Below are 18,471 nucleotides of genomic sequence, written 5' to 3'. Positions count from 1 at the left end.
TATCACTTTGTATGTTTGCAATGACCCTATAAAGTAAGTTCTATACTGTCATTTGCCCCATATTCAGACAAGGAAACTGAGGCACAGAGGGAAGGGCTAGAAAATAGCAAAGATATTACTTAAAATTAGGCCATCTGACTAAAGAAACAGCACTACGCCATGTTAGCTTTCACAAAATATGAAGCTGAGCTGTCAACTCCAAAAGGGCAGGGTCCCTATGTGATTTGTGGGTTACTGTAAAGCACCATACTGTGTTGTTTAACAGTATTTTTTTTTTTTTTTTTTTTGAGATGAAGTTTAGCTCTTTTACCCAGGCTGGAGCACAATGGCACGATCTCGGCTCACTGCAACCTCAGCCTCCTGCGTTCAAGTAATTCTCCTGCCTCAGCTTCCTGAGTAGTTGGAATCAGAGGTGCCCACCACCCTGCCCAGCTAATTTTTGTGTTTTTAGTAGAGATGAGGTTTCACCATGTTGGTCAGGCTGGTCTTGAACTCCTGACCTCAGGTGATCCACCCAACTCGGCCTCCCAAAGTGCTGGGACTACAGGCATGAGCCACCGCGCCCTGCCCTGTTTAACAGTATTTAACGTCAGTGCTTGCCTAAGCCAGAGGTCATGCAAACATCTGGCCAGTGAGAATCATCATAGGAGCGCTTCAACATGTTTACACTACTGAGATTTGCCAATTATTTTCTAATATTAAAAGCTATTTTACTTACAGTCTCATTTACATAAGCTTATTATATATAAGCTCATTTATAAAGCAAATAGGGTATATGTATTTGAGAATAATAAAACTGGCCAGGCACAGTGGCTCACGCCTGTAATCCCAACACTTCGGGAGGCTGAAGCAGGTGGATCACCTGAGGTCAGGAGTTCAAGACAGCAGGGCCAACATGGTTAAACCCCATCTCTAGTAAAAATACAAAAATTAGCTGGGTGTGGTGGTGCACACCTGTTTTCCCAGCTAGTTGGGAGGCTGCAGGAAAAGAATCACTTGAATCTGGGAGGCAGAAGTTGCAGTGAGCTGAGATTGAGCCACTGCACTCCAACCTGGCTGACAGAAAAAGACTCCATCTTAAAAAAAAAAAAAAAAAAAAAAAAGGCCAGGTGTGGTGGCTCACACCTGTAATCCCAGCACTTTGGGAGGCCCAGGCGGCCAGATCACAAGGTCAGGAGATCAAGACCATCCTGGCTAAGACAGTAAAACCCCATCTCTACTAAAAATAAAAAAATTAGCCGGGCGTGGTAGCGGGCGCCTGTAGTCCCAGCTACTTGGGAGGCTGAGGCAGGAGAATGGCGTGAACCCAGGAGGCAGAGCTTGCAGTGAGCCAAGATCGCACCACTGCACTCCAGCCTGGGTGACAGAGCAAGACTCCATCTCAAAAGAAAAACAAAACAAAAAAAATTATACCTGTAAATATCCTCAAGTTGAGACTTGTCTGACTTTCCCACTGTTTCCTTAGCCTCAAATTATTCAAAGTTGAGGTGCTACATTAATAATTTTCAGGTTATTGAGGCTCTGTGAATACCAAAAACAGAAATATAATCCAGAAAACCACACTAAAAACCAGCAGGCAAAAACATGGGGTCCAGTTAGTGTTACTGAAAACACACAATTCTTACTGTATTTCTATAGTTCCTTCATCCAACAAATGTTTATCAAGCACTTCTGCTGTATCAGGCACTGTTCCATGAGCTGGGGTGAACAAATGGGCCAAGTCCCTGTTTTTGTGAAACTGCATTCTAATGGAACAATTAACAATTGTCAGGTGGAAGTAAGTGTTATGCAGAAAAATGAAGGGAGGTCAGGGCATAGGGTTACTGTTAGGCTATTTTAGAAAGGCTGGTGAGGGCTGAACACTCATAACGTGACTTCTGAGCAGCCTCGAGTGAAAAAAATGAGAACTTCACTAAATCCTATGATTCTTCAACGTTTTCAAGTTTGCATCCAAAAGACTGAAACACAGTAACTTCTTCCCTTTATTCTATAAATAGGGAAACTACCTGAACAGCTTTTAGAAAGTGGAAGGGGGGCCACAGTAGTTCAATCGTGGGGAAGAAAATGTTGAGGAATTAAATGATAAAGCCTGTTTGCAACAATGAATTTTTAATCATCAAAACTGAAGGATCTCAAAGAATTTTAATGTGTACTTCCCCCACCCTGCTACTGTCTGAAGGAAAAGTTGTCATCATAACTGTTTTCTAAAGACAGAGATGAAAGGAACTGCTCAATTTCACAACTTGTAATTATTACAGGGAAAAGTACTTAATGTTGAAAATATTAAGTGAACATTGAGAAGGAATATGAGACAAAGATCAGCACATCATTTTGGCTAGGGGAGAAAAAGAGCTAAAGGGAAAGAATGGTGCCTAAGCTAATTCATTCACTTTATGTGTTTCTTTATGATAAAGTTTAAGAAATTTTCTTCTAAAATACTTTACCTTCCTGAAACCACCAGAGTTCCATCATCGAGTAAATAATCCTTCACATTCTGAGGAAGTGGAAGAATGACACTAAAAAAAAAAACACCAAAAAAGGCATCATTTAAAAAGACCAACTATAAGCAGAGAGAAAAATGTCCACACTTGATTAATTTTGGAATTATTTGTCTTTATTTTAATATAAAGTAGAAAATGTTAATGATGTACATTTGGTAGCAGTAGACAAGGAATTAGAATAATAAGATTAAATACTGCGGTTCACCTTATTGCCACAATGGTCTTTGCAGTAAACAAAAACCAGCCAAATCCAAACCACCAGATGGAAATCACAGTATGACAGCAGCAAGCTCAAAAGGATTCTGAGTGAGCACAATATTTATGTGTCTTTAAGAAATCAGAGACCAGCAGATATTTGCTGCAACACAGGAAATGCAGCAAACCCAACCAGAAGATGACTAACATTTGGTCACCTTCTAAAGATAGAGGGCAGAAGTAGAGTCAGGATCTGGAAACCATTCTTTGGTTGGCAATGAGCACCTACCATTAAGAATTCATAATACTTTTGGATGTGTCTTGCTGGCATTCTATTCAACTGATCACCACAGATATAAAGCTGTTTAAACTGGGCGTGCTTTAGCTTAATTTGTTTCAGGTAATCATAATTAAGGATGCCAAAGCCATACTTGAAGTCTCTTAAAAACTTATGGGATAATTTGTTTTTTATCTTGAAATAATAAGTTATCAAAAAGCCCTACAGATACCCGAAGAGTGCTGGTATTATTTTGATCTTGAGGCATATACATTTTTAAAAAGCAGAAAAGATTACAGCCTGCTTTCAGGAAGTTAACAGAACATCAATGACTTATAATATGTCTCATTTATTTATGGAACAAGTTTTTTTTTTGGTACATTACAAATGGTTTTGTGAACAAAAAAGAGTATTCATGGGCTACTTCGGCTTTAAAAATAAATATTTGATTTATCAAAGGTATGATTTCACATTCAAAAATCTAGTTCTGGCCGGGCACGGTGGCTCACACCTGTAATCCCAGCACTTTGGGAGGCTGAGGCAGGCGGATCACGAGGTCAGGAGATCGAGACCATCCTGGCTAACACGGTGAAACCCCGTCTCTAATAAAAAAATACAAAAAATTAGCCGGGTGTGGTGGCCGGCGCCTGTAGTCCCAGCTACTGGGGAGGCCGAGACAGGAGAATGGCGTGAACCCGGGAGGCGGAGGTTGCAGTGAGCTGAGATCACGCCACTGCACTCTGGCCTGGGCGACAGAGCAAAACCCCATCTAAAAATAAATAAATAAATAAATAAATAAATAAATAAATAAATAATCTAGTTCTGGCCGGACGCAGTGGCTCACACCTGTAATCCCAGCACTTTGGGAGGCCGAGGCGGGCAGATCACGAGGTCAGGAAATCGAGACCATCCTGGCTAAAACGGTGAAACCCCGTCCCTACTAAAAATACAAAAAATTAACCGGGCGTGGTGGCAGGTACCTGTAATCCCAGCTACTTGGGAGGCTGAGGCAGGAGAATGGCATGAACCCGGGAGGCGGAGCTTGCAGTGAGCGGAGATCGTGCCACTGCACTCCAGCCTGGGCGACAGAGCAAAATCCCGTCTCAAAAAAAAAAAAAAAAAAAAAAAAATCTAGTTCTTCCTCAGGCTTTTAATTTCATCTAACAAATCTTATTATGTTTGAAAATCTACTAAATTTTAATCAATTTCAAGTGAAACTTTGCAACTTAAAAGTCTCTTTAAAAATTTAAATCCTATTTATAATCTACTCAAGTTTCTTTTTTAATATGTCTATTTGCCGATTACAAATAAGCCTTCCTAAGTATTTTACTCTTACAAAGCTAACAAGCGAAATTGTTAAGTACAATGAATCTAAGGTTCTACCAGACATTCCAATTCACGAGGTCAGGAGATCGAGACCACGGTGAAACCCCGTCTCTACTAAAAAATACAAAAAAAAAATTAGCCGGGCGTGGTGGCGGGCGCCTGTAGTCCCAGCTACTTGGAGAGGCTGAGGCAGGAGAATGGCGTGAACCCGGGAGGCGGAGCTTGCAGTGAGCCGAGACTGCGCCACTGCACTCCAGCCTGGGCGACAAAGCGAGACTCTGTCTCAAAAAAAAAAAAAAAAAAAAAAAAGAACCTGAAACTTTTCTTACACATTTTAACTGACCATTCTAAGCCAGTTACACATTTTCAAGTACATATCCGATGTTTATTGAATGAAACCATTATATAATGAATCAGCAATTACTGAAATATTGGCTCAGAAAATCAGTAAGTGCAAACCCCAGATTTTCTATTAACACCTTTAAAAAAACTGAGATGAAATTGTATATATTAATACTTGCCGCCTACCTGATGTTTTGAAGTATATATACATTGTGGAATAAATTTAGCTAACTAAAATGCATTGCCTGACATAGTTATTTTTGTGGTGAGAACACTACATCCCCTCTCCGTTTTTCAAGAATACGTGTATCGTCATTAACTATAGTCTACAGGCTGTACAACAGATCTATGAACTTGTTCTCGTATCTGTCATTACGTATCCTTTCACCTTCCCAATCTCCAACGTCTGGGGTGGTGGCGAAAAGCAATTAAGTCACCCAGTGGACTTAGGCAGTGATTACCTTGCGCCTGGGGCCATTCTAAAAGTAGTAGTGGTGAACCCCCAAGCCTAAACTAGGTTAATCCACTATTCCTCCCGCCTCCGACCCTCACTGAAACCACAACTGACCCTCCTAGCCAGCACACTCGCTGGCTTGCAACAGGACGCAGACAATTGCAGATCTACTTCCCTCTCGACACACTCCCTCCCATGCAGTCGCTAGAAGGCCTGCATTTTTTTGGAGGGCAGTAAGATTCGCTCACAAGTCGCAGTTCCCTTTGGCCGGGCGGCCGGGCGAACCCCCTGCCATCTCACCTCTTGATGGTAACGCCTCGGAAGAGCGGGTACCACGCGGAGAACTGACAGTGCAGCACATGCTCCTTCTTCATCCTCCAGCTGCCGCCGCCGCTGCCTTTCCCTCTCCTGCCTGCACCCTCCGGGAACCCTGGGATCCGGCCCCGGAAGTGCCCGCCGAGCTATTTTGGTTCCAGGACTCTTCCGGTCCCTAAAGCAAGAAAGAAGACCGAGAAAAGGAAGCGGACAAGGCGAATCCCGGGGCATACGCTTGACACACAAGCACACAAAAAGAGCTTTAGTCTCGAAAGAGGAATTACCGAAGTGTTGAGAGAGGAATTTTAAGAAGTTTACAACTCCGTCTTCGCCCTAGACGCACGCTGACCCGGAAAGTAATCACCTGAAGCTAGGTCAAAGGCGGGGGTTCTACGGATGCCGGGAAGAGGGCGCGCGCCCATCCTTTTAGCACCGCGAGAGGCGCCGGTGTTTCGAGCCGTGGCACCGGCATCGGCTGACACTGCTGCCTCCAGCTAGTTATTTCGTCCTCTTCCGTTCTTCACCCCTACACCTTGGAGTAAGTAACCGGGGCAAGCCAGTCACAGCACAAAATCTCTTTGGAGAGAAGAAGAAGGGGAGAGGGAGCACATCTGCATGGTGCGTGCAGCCGCGCGGTGTCTCCCAGGCTGCGGCTGGGCACGCGTCCAGGCGCCCAAGAGGGAAACTGGGGATTGGAGGGAAACTGGGGATTGGAGGGAAATTGGGGATTGGAGCGGAAGAGCCTGGGCTACTCCGAGTAAAGAAAGCGGGCAACACCACAGCTGAGTGTTAGTTCCAGTGTAAAGATTGCAGCATCTGCAGAGGAGTAAGAATGCTTGGTAGAGGGAATACCGCCTGTACGATCCTGGAGGGTTCGACTTTGGGAGGTAAAAGGAGAGAGGTAAATCTGAGAAAGCAGAGGAAAGAGGAGTCTCATTGGAGCGCTGAATTCGTTTAGTCTGGCCTCGCAAAAGTTGTCAACCTGGAAAAAAGCAGATTTTTTATCAGTATTCCTGCAATGATCGAATCATAAGGCTGGAAGAATTCGAATCGAACTTGTACTATCGTTTTTTCCTTTGCTTCACTCCTGTCACCCAGCAAAGTTCAGTTTTGTTTGTTTCGTTAAAAGGATTTAGAAATAACCAGCTGCTTTTATTTATTTATTTGAGACGGAGTCTCACTCTGTGCCGATTGGAGTGCAGTGGCGCAATCTTGGCTCACTGCAACCTCTGCCTCCTGGGTTCAAGTGATTCTCCTGCCTTAGCTGAGAGCGCGCGCGCGCGCCACCACGCCGGCTAATTTTTGTATTTTTAGTAGAGACGGCGTTTCACCATATTTGCCAGGCTGGTCTCGAACTCCTAACCTTAGGTGATCTGCCCGCCTCAGCCTCCCAAAGTGCTGGGCTTACAGGCGTGAGCCACCGCGCCGGGCCTACTAACTAGCCGCTTTTAACCCCTAGTCGTGTTGCTTACCATACGAGCTTTAGGCTTGCGCGAGGCTATGTCTAAAGGTATCTCCTTAAATGTACATTCTTCCTGGTCCACCTAAGTAGTTTTAAATTAGAAACAGCCCCACCGACTGCAGGCCTCTTCAGAAGGGTATTCCTTAGAATAATAAACAGAATTATCTGCGTATTTTGAGTTAGGAACTCTTCCCCCCAGAAATATATATATTGTTTTAGGTTTTCTTTTGTTTTTCTCAAAAATGTTACTAAGTGGCTAGTTGGAAGCAGTGCTTTAAAGAATACATTTTCAAAGCAGAGGTAAATAGATTATAATGTTGCAGAGTATGTTGGTGGGGGTTGGACAGTAATGATTCATTTATGCCTTGATCCGGAACTATGCAGTCCATTCTGTTTTGAGGGAAAGAAGCAACATTGTATATATGTCTGGAGGGTGGTGCCAGAAAGACTTAATGGCAGACAGGAGCGGTCGCTCAAATAATTGTTTTGATTTGACTTAGAAAGTAAAAAATTGCAGCGGAAGGAGATGTTAGCATCGATGGGGGATTTATTTAGGTCAGATGTTTTCTAATGAAGATAGGAATGAATGTACGGAAGAAAATAGATCCCGGGAACATAGTCCTTCTGCGAGGAGCAGTGCTTTAACAGCCCAAGAAACATTTGAGCATAGGCCCGGCGCGGTGCCTCATGCCTGTAATCCCAGCACTCCGGGAGGCCAGGCGGGCGCATCACCTGAGGTCAGTAGTTTGACCAGCCTGGCCAACATGGCGAAACCCCGTCCCTACTAAAATTACAAAAATTAGCCAGGCGTGTTGGCGCATGCCTGTAGTCCCAGCTACTCTGGAGGCTGAGGCAGGAGAATCGCTTGAATCCGGGAGGCGGAGGTTGCGATGAGCAGAGATCGCGCCACTGCACTCCAGCCTGGCAACAGAGTGAGACTCTTTTTTTTTTTTCCGTCTCGGAAAAAAAAAAAAAAAAAGAAAGAGTGTAGAGGTTAAGGCAGTTGCAAAGCTTTAATATAGAATTGCAGTTGTGTGTAGAAAAGCAGCTAAGTTTGTAAGCATAAATAATATAGATACTACAGGGAAGGAATTTTTATAGATACCTTTTATTCAGGCAGTATACTTTAGAAGTGTGTTCAATGACTTTTTAGTATTACAGTTGGTTTTAAGTAACTTGTTACACATTTAACCAGCATCAAATAAATTGACGTTATAAATAGGAGATGCTCAAATACTTTGAATGGATACAGCTAAATGAGCGTTCACTGTATTTTAACCACCGTGGTTGTCTTCACTAAGCCATGAAGTCATTGTATTCATCAAGTTTCTCCAACAAAACCTTTCAACAGTGGAAATAGTTGCTTTTTCTCCTGCATGCTGAAAAGTCAGTAGTCATGTGATTATGGGGGAGGAGATTTATTGTGCAATTCCTAATGAAGTAATGCAAAAACATATTTCTCTGAATCCATAGCATGACTAATCATCCTAGATTAATATTTTCACCTGTCTGCTGGTTTTCTTCATCTGGATGTCTGCCATCACCTCAAACAAGTGTGTACAGATTTGAGCCCTGCATCACCCCTTTTTTCTTCCGATGTCCCAGTCTCCCTTAAAACCGTCTTCGTGGAAATTAAATGTCACTTTGCCACGGCTACCACTCTACTCCAGACCTGTTATCTCCTGCCTGGACTATTATAAGCGGTTCTTTACAGTCTCATTACCATACGTCTGTAACCAATTCACCTTCCCAAGGGTCACTACAGTCAGTTCACTTTTGGTCAACCAGAATTAACATGTGAGGATCATAAACCACCTGCTAAATGATTCCTGGACATCACCAAGTAGCATCATTTCAGTAAACGTTAATTCCTCCCTGCCCACCCAATGGCCACACCTGAAGAGAATGAAAAAAAAAAAAAAAAAACCAAAAAACCCATAAGTGAATTCAATTGTGGGTACCCAAATTTTTTACTGTAAATGGCACAAAAGAAGGATACATCAGAATATTATCCTTTTTTTTTCTTTTGAGACAGAGTCTCGCTCTGTCGCCCAGGCTGGAATGCAGTGATGCAATCTTGGCTCACTGCAACTGCTGCCTCCTGGGTTCAGGCTTTTCTCGTGCCTCAGCTCCCGAGTAGCTGGGACTACTGGCGTGTGCCACCTCACCCAGCTAATTTTTTGTATTTTTAGCAGAGACGGGGGGTTTCACGATGTTGTTTAGGCTTGAACTCCTGACCTCAAGCGATCCACCCGCCTTGGCCTCCGAAAGTGCTGGGATTACAGGCATGAGCCACCGAGCCCGGCCAGAATATTATCTTTTAAAAATAGAATTTAAAAATGTTTAACTATGACCAAAATTATTAAATATAACTACAAATTATTTGATTCTTTGTTCCTTCTAAATCAAGTGACTTTTCTTTGTAATTATTCTGCCAGAATGTAGATTGCCACTTTAGACATGCCCAATTTGATGCCTGACTTTAACAAGACAATCATAAAGTAAGTTATTACTCCAAAAAAAATTGATCCTCTCTCCCACTTAATTTCTTTTTTTTTTTTTTTTTGGAGACAGAGTCTCACTCTGTCACCATGCTGGAGTGCAGTGGCATGATCTCGGCTCACTGCAACCTCCACCTCCCTGGTTCAAGCGATTCTCCTGCCTCAGCTTCCCACTTAATTTCTTTCAAAGTGCCTTGTTGATTTCCCTATTCAATTATTAAACTGTTCCAAGTGGCTGACCCTCTTTTGTCAGTCAGAGGCTCTGCTTATGATGTGGGCTCCTGCATCTTGTATTTGGTTGAGTATGGTTGATATTAACAATATTCATCTTTTATCAGGGAGACACCTAGCCAACATACAATTTCTTGTTAGGATTTTTTGCTTCACTTTGCAACCTCAGCAGATGGCTGGGATTCGGGTACGGTGATCGAGTAATGAGCCTCAGTGCCAGCTGCAGAACCAGGCTTTTGAGTTCATAGTTTAACTTCTGGAATCTAAATTCCCACTTAACTCTTTATGCAGCTGTTGTTACTAATACTGGCATGCTGAAGTTGGTGAAAAATTAATCACTTCCTCCCTTTCAGTAGAGGGCTGTACTTGCCTAACCCCAAAATTAGTTTATTTTGGTGTTTGTTTTTTCATTTTTTACATAGGGTCTCACTATGTTTCCTAGGGTCATCTCGAATTCCTGAGCTCAAGCGATCCTCCCACCTCAGCCTCCACGAGTAGCCGGGACTATAGGCACATGCAATGCATGGCACTGGCCCCCAAAACTACCTCATATCACAACAGTAATTTGTGCCATGCCAGTTAGCTTTGTGTGCTTTGTTGGCCTGCAGTTTTGGAGGCAGAGATCCAGCCAAATCTGTGTATGGCCTTAGAAATGTGTTCGCAAATCTCATTATACGTGGAGTTGTTTTGGGAGTTTTGTGGTGGTGGTGGTTTTTCCTTTGTGGTTTTTTTGTTTGTTTTGTTTTGTTTTTGAGAGGGAGTCTCGCTCTGTCGCCTAGGCTGGAGTGCAGTGGCGCAATCTTGGCTCACTGCAAGCTCCACCTCCTGGGTTCATGCCATTCTCCTGCCTCAGCCTCCTGAGTAGCCCGGACTACAGGCGCCTGCCACCACGCCTGGCTAATTTTTTTGTATTTTTAGTAGAGATGGGGTTTCACCATGTTAGCCAGGATGGTCTCGATCTCCTGACCTCGTGATCCACCCGCCTCAGCCTCCCAAAGTGCTGGGATTATAGGCGTGAGCCACCGCGCCCGGCCTTTCCTTTGTTTTTTAAAGGAGGAAGTGGAGGAGGAGCTTGAGAACCACAGAGCTTACCATCCACTCAGAATTTCTCGCCCTTGCCCCGATGTCTCTGCCTTTGTTCGTGTGGTGTCTTCTAGTTGGAATGCTTTCCCTGCACTCTTGGTCTCTAAGCCATGTCTTCACATCAAACTATCCTTTAAAAATCTTGGCTGGGCGTGGTGGCTCACCCCTGTAATCCCAGTGCTTTGGGAGGCTGAGGCAGGTGGATCACTTGAGGTCAGGAGTTCGAAACCAGCCTGGCCAATATGGTGAAACCCCGTCTCTCCTAAAAATGCAAAAATCAGCTGGGTGTGGTGGTGCGGGCCTGTAATCCCAGCTGTTCAGGAGGCTGAGGCAGGAGAATTGCTTCAACCCGGGAGGTGGAGGTTGTAGTGAGACGAGATCGTGCCACTGCACTCCAGCCTGGGTATTGCAGCGAGACTCAGTCTCAAAAAAAAAAAAAAGGCTTTTTCATTTTCTTCACTGCCTCCCAAGTGGATGTGTGTGTCCCTCCTTTAAAACGTCCTGGTATGGTGGTGTCTCTGAGGCAGGTCTTTGCCCCAGATGTGCTTGCTAAACTGTAACGTGCTCAAGGGCAAGCACAGTGGTCAGTGTGCACTGAGTATATACACAGACGTTTCCACTGCTGGTGCTCTCAAAGCTAGTTAGAGACTTCTGCCTGCCACTGTGCAAGACGTCTAAAAATCTTAGAGCGTTTCCCCTCACTACTGTTTTTCTTATGCTCTGGAGAATTGCACATCCAACATATCCTAGACCGTCAGTGTTCAAACTGAATTGAGTTAAAACGATTTATGAGAATTAAAACAGCTTGTGACTTTAAAGACTAAGGACAATCATAAGTGAAATTGCAGAACACTCACGGGCGCGGTGGCTTACACCTATAATTCCAGCACTTCGGGAGGCCGAGGCTGGCAGATCACGAGGTCAGGAGATCGAGACCATCCTGACTAACACAGTGAAACCCCGTGTCTACTAAAAATGCAAAAAAATGAGCCGGGCGTGGTGGCGGGCACCTGTAATCCCAGCTACTTGGGAGGCTGAGGCAGGAACATGGCATGAACCCGGGAGGCAGAGGTTGCAGTGAGCAGAGATGGTGCCACTGCACTCCAGCCTGAGCAACAGAGCAAGACTCCGTCTCAAAAAAAGGAAATTGTAGAACACTCAACATCGTGTACATGTATATTTTTCATACCATACACATATTGGCAATATGCAAATAACCTTAAATTCTAACTAATGAAATGGATAAAATTCATATCAAAGTTTGCTTTTAAATCTTGAAATAGCATTGAGTCAGTTAAGGCAAACTCCGTCGCAGTGGTGGAGACACTGGCGTACAAAGCATGGAATTTAAAGCTCATTTCTCGTTCTTTCTGCAGCATGTTGCTGGTAGTGACTGGCCCCTGAATGGCACTATTTGGCTTCTGCTTTTGAAATGGTGCTAAAAACAACATTCCTTTTCTGTTTCTAAAAATTTCTGAGGTACTTTTACAGTCCTTCTGAAATGTTTGGGAATCTCATAGTAAAGAATATAGTTTTGAAATAGCTCATTTTTGTCATTCACGGAATCAGTGGATTGCTGCACGATACTGTTTCCCTTTGAGGCTGATTGCATTCCAAAGAAATACTCTCTTTTAGCGGCCAGGCACGGTGGCTCATATCTGTAATCCCAGCACTTTGGGAGGCTGAGGCGGGTGGATCACTTGAGGTCAGGAGTTCGAGGCCAGCCTGCCCAACATGGCGAAACCCCATCTCTACTAAAAATGTAAAAATTAGCCAGGCGCAGTGATAGGAGCCTGTAATCCCAGGTACTGGGGAGGCTGAGGCAGGAGAATTGCTTGAATCTAGGAGGCAGAGGTTGCAGTGAGCCGAGATCACGCCTTTGCACTCCATCCTGGGCGACAAGAGCGAAACTCCATCTCAACAACAACAAAAAAGTTTGCCTAATAAATTATCATCTGTGGTGCTTTCAAAGGAATAAGTGCCTGTTTTCGTAGTAGGGCTGCAGGTTTCAATATGCTAATATCTGTCTCTAAATATTTAAACTTCTACGCGGTTTACTTCCTTATTGTTTTCAGGTCTCCATTCAGAAGTCACCAAATTAAACAGGCCTTGCCTGATCACTCCGTGTAGATTACTCTTCCCATCTTCCCCACACTTCTCATCCTTTTTAATCTTTCTCCATGAAACGCTGAGTCACTTGACATAAATTTTGGGTTCTTCCTCACTGTTTCTCCTTTCTCCTCACTGGAAAGTGAGGTCTGGGGGAGTGAGGGTCTTTGTCCCACTCACCACCACTTTTTTTAGATGGAGTCTCACTCTGTTGCCAGGCTGGAGTGCAGTGACACGATCTCAGCTCACTACAACCACCACCTCCTGGGTTCAAGCCTTTCTTCTCCCTCAGCCTTCCCAGTAGCTGGGGCTACAGGCACGCCCCACCACACCCAGCTAATTTTTGTACTTTTAGTAGAGACAGGGTTTCACCATGTTGGCCAGGATGGTCTCCATCTCTTGACCTCGTGATCCACCCACCCTGGCCTCCCAAAGTGCTGGGATTACAGGCGTGAGGCGTGAACTACTGCGCCCGGCCTCACCGCCACTTTCCTAAAATGTCATCTCACCTTTCACAGGTTGGCCACAAGGGGCTCAGCCAGGTTACCTATGATAGTCAATCAGATATTTGATTTGTAAAGGCACTTCATTAATATTCATACAGTTGGTTTTGTTATTGATTGTATTTTAGGATAGGGAAGCTTGCTGTCTTGGGGACAAATTGAAGATCAGATGGGCAGTATGATCACTTTGAGTCCCAGAAGAAACAAAGAGCAGACTCATTTTCCTTTAAGACAGGAAGAGAATTGATGCTGGGTGGGCTGTATTTTCTTTGAAGCCGAAGTTAGGTGGGGTAGGTTAGAGAACCGTGGAACGTAAGAGTGCAGTGGTGTGATCTCAGCTCACTGCAACCCCCCAACTCCTGGGTCCGAGTGACCCTCCTGCCTCAGCTTCCCGAGTAGCTGGGACTACAGGTGCCCACCACCACGCTCGGCTAATTTTTTTAGTTTTTATTTTTGTGGAGACAGGGTTTTGCCATGTTACCCAGGCTGGTCTCAGACTCTTGGCCTCCCAAAGGGCTAGGATTCCTGGTGTGAGCCACTGTGCCTGGTCCAAGTAACAGTTCTTAAAAGAAACAACAGAGGAAAACACAGGGGAGGAAATTATCAGTGAAGTCATTCAAGAAAAATGTATAGAAGCATAGTAAGAAGTTTCCAGATTGAAAGGACCCACTTGACTTCCCAATACAATAACATCAACATGAAAGTGACTAACTACAAGCTTCCAGAGGAAGAAGACAGGTCACGTGGCAAAAAGATCAAGAATAAGAATAGCTTTGGACTTCTCAACAGTAGCATCAGAAGCAAGACAACTAAGCAATGCCTTACAGTTTCATAGACAGTTGGCTTTGGGTCTATAATTCTATGTACAGCTGAATTATCAACCATGTGGGTAAGAGAAAAAGACTTTGACCTTCGGACAGGCAAGGTCCGAAAATGAAGGAATAAAGAAAAAGGAAATAATAATCTACAATAAATGGGATAAGGGCCTGCTCTTTTCATAACAGAACTTGTAGTACTACTCGATCCTTTCTCTGCAGCTGTAACTTTGATATATGCTGAAACTTAAATGGGGAAGTGGGGACAGTGGCTCATGCTTGTAATCCCAGCACTTTGGGACACCGAGGCGGGAGGAGGATCGCTTGAGCCCATGAGTCTGAGACCAGCCTGCAAAACATAGTGAGACCCCACCTCTACCAAAAGTTTAAAACATTAGTTGGCTGTGGTAGCATGCACCTGTAGTCCCAGCTACTCAGGAGGCTGAGATGCAAGGAACGCTTGAGCTTGGGAGGTAGAGGCTACAGTGAGCCATGATTTCGCCACTGCACTCCAACCTGTGCAACAGAATGAGATCTTACATCTCAAAAAATAAGTAAGTTTAGGTGTAACGGATGGATAAAAGACTGAGAGGTGGGCATGGAGAGTGGTAAATAATCTTTCTGCTGTCTTCCCTTGGAAAGAGTTTAAGATTCGGAGTCAAAAAAATCAGGCTGGGCGCGGTGGCTCACGCCTGTAATCCCGGCGCTTTGGGAGGCCAAGGAGGGCAGATCACTTGAGGTCAGGAGGTCGAGACCAGCCTGGCCAATGTGGTGAAACCCTGTCTCTACTAAAAATATAAAAATTAGCCAGGCCTGGTGATGTACACCTGTAATCCGAGCTACTCCGGAGGCTGAGGCACAAGGATCGCTTGAACCCAGGAGGCAGAGGTTGCAGTGAGCTGAGATCATGCCATTGCACTCCAGCCTGGGGGACAGAGTGAGACTCTCTTAAAAAAAAGAAAAATCTGATGAAGAAGGTCGGCCTCTAAGTGCCTAGAATAGGCACGGCAGGAGCTTGGCTGGTGTGGCTGAGTGTGACTGGGACTGCTGTCACATCCTTCTTGGCTAATCCCCAGGCCTCCCTGTTCACGTTTCTACCTGTGGCAGTTCCCTCCGATACTGAGACAGGCAGTGTTCATGGCAGATGAATTTTTTGCCATTTAAGTACTTTGACTAGTGGCCTGTGGACAAATGTTTAATTCAGAAAAATAATTTTAGCCTAAACAAATCTCATTATCTTGCAGGGTGAACTTCTCACCTGAGGGCTGTAAAGACTAGTTTGAAAATGGAGAGCCAAGAACCAACGGAATCTTCTCAGAATGGCAAACAGTATATCATTTCAGAGGAGGTATAACTTGTTTTTCACTTTCCTTTCCCTCCGCCACATAAATCTGAGTTTAGTAGAAATATCTAGACTATTTGTTGTTACAGTGGTGGGCTTTCCTTCTTGAAGACAGTTGTGAAGGTTTTTCCTACTCCCTTTTTTGGGCTCGGGCACATTTTGCTGTTGTGTGGGAGGAGTAGTGTGTCTCTGTGTATGAGTGAAATTGAGACTCTAGGTAGATTTGGGCTCTTAACAGAAAAATTCTTAATCCTTCCTATGTTTCCCTAGATAGAAGAAGAAAGAATATATGCATTTGCGGACTCAGATATTTCATATGTAGTTGTCACAACTTGGCTGTTTATGGCCCAACATGAGTGTTTAAGAACAATAAAAACCTACGTTGTTAATTGTAGTCTAAATTCCAATGAATTCTAGAACCAATGTATGTCTCTGTGTTACTCAATTTAGCTTTAAAAGTCTCTTCCTGCAGGAACCATTGCAGTGGATAAATTTTAAATCCTTCATCTTGGAACTCTGATCTTGACACCTTTCTGGAATTCCTTTTGGTTTAAAATCTTTCCATGTTGTCTGTGAACAGATGCTGAAAATGATTAGGTTGCTGCTGGCAAGAAGTGAAAGATAGGATAGTAGGAGAAAGGCTACTGCTTTATACGCAGTGACGCTTTCCTCTCAGTTCAGTATAGTGCCGTAGGTAAGTTAGTCTCCAACACCAGAACTCCCCAATGTCTAGGCAGAACGAATCTGGGGTGTCCATCTGCGGTTGGGTGGGAAACCCACGTGTCATGATAGGAGATCCAATCCCGGACCTTGTTTCCCCACAGTCCGCCTTCCTGTGTCATCACTGACAGGAAAAATACCAGTGTCTAGAAATGGCCATTTCTACATACGAAACTCACCTGTGTTGTATGCACCCAGGTCAGGGGACAGACCAGGAGTGTCCCAGGAGACCCTCACCCCATGTGCTCCCTTCCAGTTACCTCCATGCCCCACACCCGCCCCACCAACCCCCAGGAGTTTTTAGACTGTCATTTCTTTTCACCTGGTTGTTTTTTTTTTTTTTTGAGAGGGAGTCTCGCTCTGTTGTCCAGGCTGGAGTGCAGTGGCGCGATCTCGGCTCACTGCAAGCTCCGCCTCCCGGGTTTGCGCCATTCTCCTGCCTCAGCCTCCTGAGTAGCTGGGACTACAGGCGCCCGCCACCATGCCCGGCTAATTTTTTGTATTTTTAGTAGAGACGGGGTTTCACCATGTTAGCCAGGATGGTCTCGATTCCTGACCTTGTGATCCGCCCGCCTCGGCCTCCCAAAGTGCTGGGATTACAAGCGTGAGCCACCGCACCCGGCCTCTTTTCACCTGTTACTACTACCACCAAGAAATTTCAAAAAGAAGCAGAAGTGCCCTTTAAAAAAAACAACCCTGAATACCTACCTACTCTGAACTGAAAAACGTGCCCACAAATTATTAGGAAGGAAATATGATTATTGGGAGTCTGGGGAAGGACAGAGGAAATGTGAAAGAAAAAACCCTTTTAGATAAAAACAACTTGGTTTGAAAGTTTCCCAACTTATTATCTGATATCCTTTTAGTTAATTTCAGAAGGAAAATGGGTCAAGCTTGAAAAAACAACGTACATGGATCCTACTGGTAAAACTAGGTAAACTTTTTTTTTTCTTATAAAATGTTGGTTACTTGGGTTCTCAGGTTATCTGTTGAGTGTTTTGCATAAACTTTGATGTTTTCTTTTTTGTAAACTCTGTTTTAAATGAAGAATCTAATTTAGCTGTTTTTCCAGTGTTAGGATGTTTGGATCATTTATAGTTGCTGAATAAAATTGGGTTGTAAATGTGTTACAATAACTAATCAGAAAACTATTTTAATACCATTCTAACTAGACAAGTATAGACCTAAAACTTTTGGGCCAAACCTAGTTTAAGCTGATAAGGCAACAGAATAATTAACAGTACATGTTGCTTCCTTCTAGTAAAATCAGCTTTTAATTTCTAAATTAGAAGAAATAAAGAGAAAACAACAACATTGCTAATTTTGAGGTACGTGCCTGCCTCATGGAAATGCAAATTGGGAAAAAAACATTTTGTACACCCTATTTCACAATATGCGTCAATAGCCCTGAAGATATTGTACCCTTTGACCTAGTAATCCCAGTGTTAACAAAGTGTTAAGGGCCAGGTGTGTTGGCTCACGCCTGTAATCCCAGCACTTTGGGAGGCCAAGGGTTGGGGGTGGGGATCGGTTGAGGTCAGGAGTTCAAGACCAGCCTAGGCAACATGGCGAAACCCCATCTCTACTAAAAATACAAAAATTAGCTGGGCCTAGTGGCCCTGTAATCCCAGGTACTTGGGAGGCTGAGGCAGGAGAATTGCTTGAACCCGTGAGGCAGAAGTTGCAGTAAGCTGAGATGACACCACAGCACTCCAGAGGGTGACAGAGTGAGACTCTGTCTCAAAAAAAAAAACAACAACAAAAAGAAAGTATTAAGTAAATTAGTATTCAGAAGTAAATTTATGTATAGAAAATGTTCACCAAAATTTTAAGAGACAGAAAAACTGAAAGCAACCTAAATATCTTAAAAATAGGTAAGGAATTGTTATAGTGTATTCGCTTGGTAAAATCTCTGCAGCTGTCTAAAAAGCAGATTCTGAAGACAACCTAGCAATATGGGAAAAGTTCCTAAGTTGATAACAAAGTAGAAAAGTGTGTATATGCTTTTCAAACTCTGCCAAATAATGTGTAAGAAAAAGCCGGAAGGAAAATTATAGCAAAGTGAGAAAAAAGCTATGTGGTTAACCTTTCTTCTTTTACTTTCCAGATTTTTGCATAGCAATCCTTTGATATTATAAACTATGAGAAGAAAATACTGTGAAAATAAATTTTTTACTTAGTGAAATATAAAAAGGAGTACAACAGAATGAGAATGAAATTTAGTAACCAGATCACATGATACAAATTCATCAATATGAAAACTCCATTTGCAAAGTGATCCAATAAGAGTACATA

The 18,471-nt window shown here is 43.7% G+C and overlaps 2 protein-coding genes across 5 annotated transcripts in view; one reads left to right on the top strand and one right to left on the bottom strand.

Moving 5' to 3' along the window:
• The window catches only part of SEC61A2 (SEC61 translocon alpha 2 subunit), a 109,196-nt gene that overhangs the window by 30,788 nt on the left and 59,937 nt on the right, over window positions 1–18,471 (bottom strand). Inside the window, exons 13-14 of one of the 2 annotated variants that reach the window (XM_030819259.1) lie at window positions 5,396–5,585; window positions 2,445–2,516 (exon numbers count right to left, since the gene is read on the bottom strand). In XM_030819259.1, the coding sequence (XP_030675119.1) occupies window positions 2,469–2,516; window positions 5,396–5,585 (238 nt within the window). In that variant the 3' untranslated portion in view covers window positions 2,445–2,468. Of the gene's footprint in view, window positions 1–2,444; window positions 2,517–5,395; window positions 5,586–8,750; window positions 8,769–18,471 lie in introns of those variants that run through there. The other variant, XM_030819261.1, reaches the window with a different exon arrangement.
• NUDT5 (nudix hydrolase 5) overlaps window positions 5,571–18,471 on the top strand; it is a 30,958-nt gene continuing 18,057 nt past the window's right edge. For all 3 annotated transcript variants that reach the window (XR_004031760.1, XM_012499440.2, XM_003257669.4), the window contains exons 1-3: window positions 5,571–5,948; window positions 15,359–15,462; window positions 17,043–17,110. Coding sequence is in view for 2 of the 3 variants with exons in the window: in XM_012499440.2 (XP_012354894.1) it covers window positions 15,400–15,462; window positions 17,043–17,110 (131 nt within the window). In the remaining variant the exon portion in view is untranslated. The remainder of the gene's footprint in view (window positions 5,949–15,358; window positions 15,463–17,042; window positions 17,111–18,471) is intronic.

The sequence above is a fragment of the Nomascus leucogenys genome, chromosome 9, assembly GCF_006542625.1.
Source record: "Nomascus leucogenys isolate Asia chromosome 9, Asia_NLE_v1, whole genome shotgun sequence".
In the NCBI taxonomy this organism is placed as follows: Eukaryota; Metazoa; Chordata; class Mammalia; order Primates; family Hylobatidae; genus Nomascus; species Nomascus leucogenys.
Note: the sequence above shows the minus strand (reverse complement) of the source record. Positions and strands in the feature narration are given on the sequence as shown.